This window comes from Rhagoletis zephyria, unplaced genomic scaffold (assembly GCF_001687245.7).
Source record: "Rhagoletis zephyria isolate East Lansing unplaced genomic scaffold, Rhagoletis_zephyria_1.1 Rzeph_scaffold_52487, whole genome shotgun sequence".
NCBI classification, from domain to species: Eukaryota; Metazoa; Arthropoda; class Insecta; order Diptera; family Tephritidae; genus Rhagoletis; species Rhagoletis zephyria.
The window spans coordinates 1-1951 of record NW_016209540.1 but is presented as its reverse complement, the minus strand read 5'-3'; the positions used below and the strand labels follow the sequence as shown (position 1 = coordinate 1951).

General features: G+C 48.8%; 1 protein-coding gene across 1 annotated transcript; it reads left to right on the top strand.

Moving 5' to 3' along the window:
• Positions 1 to 973: 973 nt before the first annotated feature.
• On the top strand, positions 974 to 1851 carry LOC108355953 (thyrotropin-releasing hormone receptor-like; the record flags this gene model as incomplete). The annotated part of the gene is made up of 1 exon (XM_017607084.1): positions 974 to 1851. A coding segment is annotated over one exon (878 nt), but the record flags the coding sequence as incomplete, so codon positions are not given.
• Positions 1852 to 1951: the final 100 nt, after the last annotated feature.

Here is a 1951-nt window from a genome sequence, read left to right as displayed (position 1 = left end):
GGCCAAAATGACTATTATCAACACAAGCATTTACGACGTCTTTCAAAAATGCAACCAAAATTCAAAAATGTTTTTTTGGCTTGACGTAAACTGAAAACATTTCTCGTCCGGGCTGTTAACTAAAAGATATAAAAAACCAAACAAAAACACTAACTAAGCGGTACTCATGTCAGTCGGGCGAAAAGACAGGTCCAGCTTTTCGGTCTCGACGGAGAAATTAGAATCACTTTTCAGCTGTTTTTGTTGCCTTTTTTCTTTCATTTCTTTTTCTTGCCGCTTTCTAAACAGTTCAGTGAGCGTTTGAGCACTACAGCAAAAAGAAAACAGAAAACAGGAGGCATTTATTTTGCCGGCTGCTGCTGCTGCTGCTGTGTCTGCTGATTCGGGTAAAGTGATTTTTACCCGTCTAAAAGAATCAAGATTCAGAAGCACACACACACAGACACAGACAGACAAGCAGACACAATCAGAGAAAATGAAAACAGCAGCAGTTCAGTTAATTAGAAGTTGTAAGTCTCGTGAGAGTTCTTTGCACCAGAAGTGCGTTCCAAAATGGCTGCAGGAGAAGATTCAGCTGCTGATGTTGCTTCCATTTCTCGAATCTGAATGGAAAAATCTGTAACGAGTTTCTGTGTGAAGTGAGTGCGTGCGTGTGACAGAAGTGTGTGTGTGTGTGTGTGTGTGGTTGGTTGAGGGTGAAAGGAATGATAAGGACAGGCAGTTGACTTTTCGATTAATTAAAACACCCGCGCCCACGTTTGTAAGCTGTATGACTGACGCCGTCTGTGAACGGTTGGCGGCGCCCAGAGTCAATCACGTCCGTCCAAACATTGTCAGCTGGGACATCTTTCTCTCTTTCAGGATGTAAACTTGACTGACTTCTCTTTTACTGCTTATCATTTTGAATCATGCGGTAAACAACTACCCATAGCTTCTAACTCTATCTTTTTTCTTCTTTCTCCCCCAAATTTAGGCGTCCTCGGCAATGTCATGGTGGTGATCGTGGTGCTTCGAAGTCGAGGCATGCGAACGCCCACCAACTGCTACCTCGTGTCGCTGGCCATCGCCGACAGCATGGTCCTCCTGGCCTCTGTTCCCAACGGCATCATCGCCTACTACATCCTCGGCGACAAGTGGATCTGGGGCCGGGTGGGCTGCGCCCTCTTCATCTTCTTCCAATTTCTGGGCATCAACGCGAGCAGCCTCTCCATAGCGGCCTTCACCGTGGAGCGCTACATCGCCATCTGCCACCCGATGCTGGCGCACAAGCTCTGCACGGTTCGCCGGGCCAAGCGGATCATCCTCTACGTGTGGATGTTTGCCACCGCCTACTGTTCGCCGTGGCTCTTCCTCACCAAGGTTGAGCCGCTCTACTACATCGGCATCGAGGCGGAGGTGGTCACCTGCAAGTTTGCCCTCAACCGGGAGCACTACAAGGGCTACTTTCTCACCGACATGGTCCTCTTCTACATCATTCCGCTGCTCGTCTCGGTGGTCCTCTACGCCCTCATTGCCCGCATTCTCTACCAGAATGACATCTTCCGGCGGAATGGCAAGGGCGGGCCGCTGGAGGTGGGCACTGGAGGTGGTAATCAAGCGGGAAAGCTTTCCTCCTCCACGTCGGGGCTGATGCCGCCGCTTGTGACGAGCGGAATGCCCCATCACCACCACCAATCGAGTAATCACCACAGCAACTCCGTTTCGGTCAACCTCAACTCCAACTCCTCAATAACCCGGCACTATCTGACAACGACGACGACGACCTCCACTTCCACTTCAACGACCACCTACGGAAAGTGTCAGCTGACGAAGAAGAATGCGTCCAGCAGTTCGGATGCTAGTCGAGTTCAAGTAGGTTTTTTCTATTTTTGTGGCTAGTTTTTGTTCTGAAAGATTTAGGCTAAAAAATGTTGATTTTTGCTGTCAATTGCCGTATATGATCGCAAAAAAA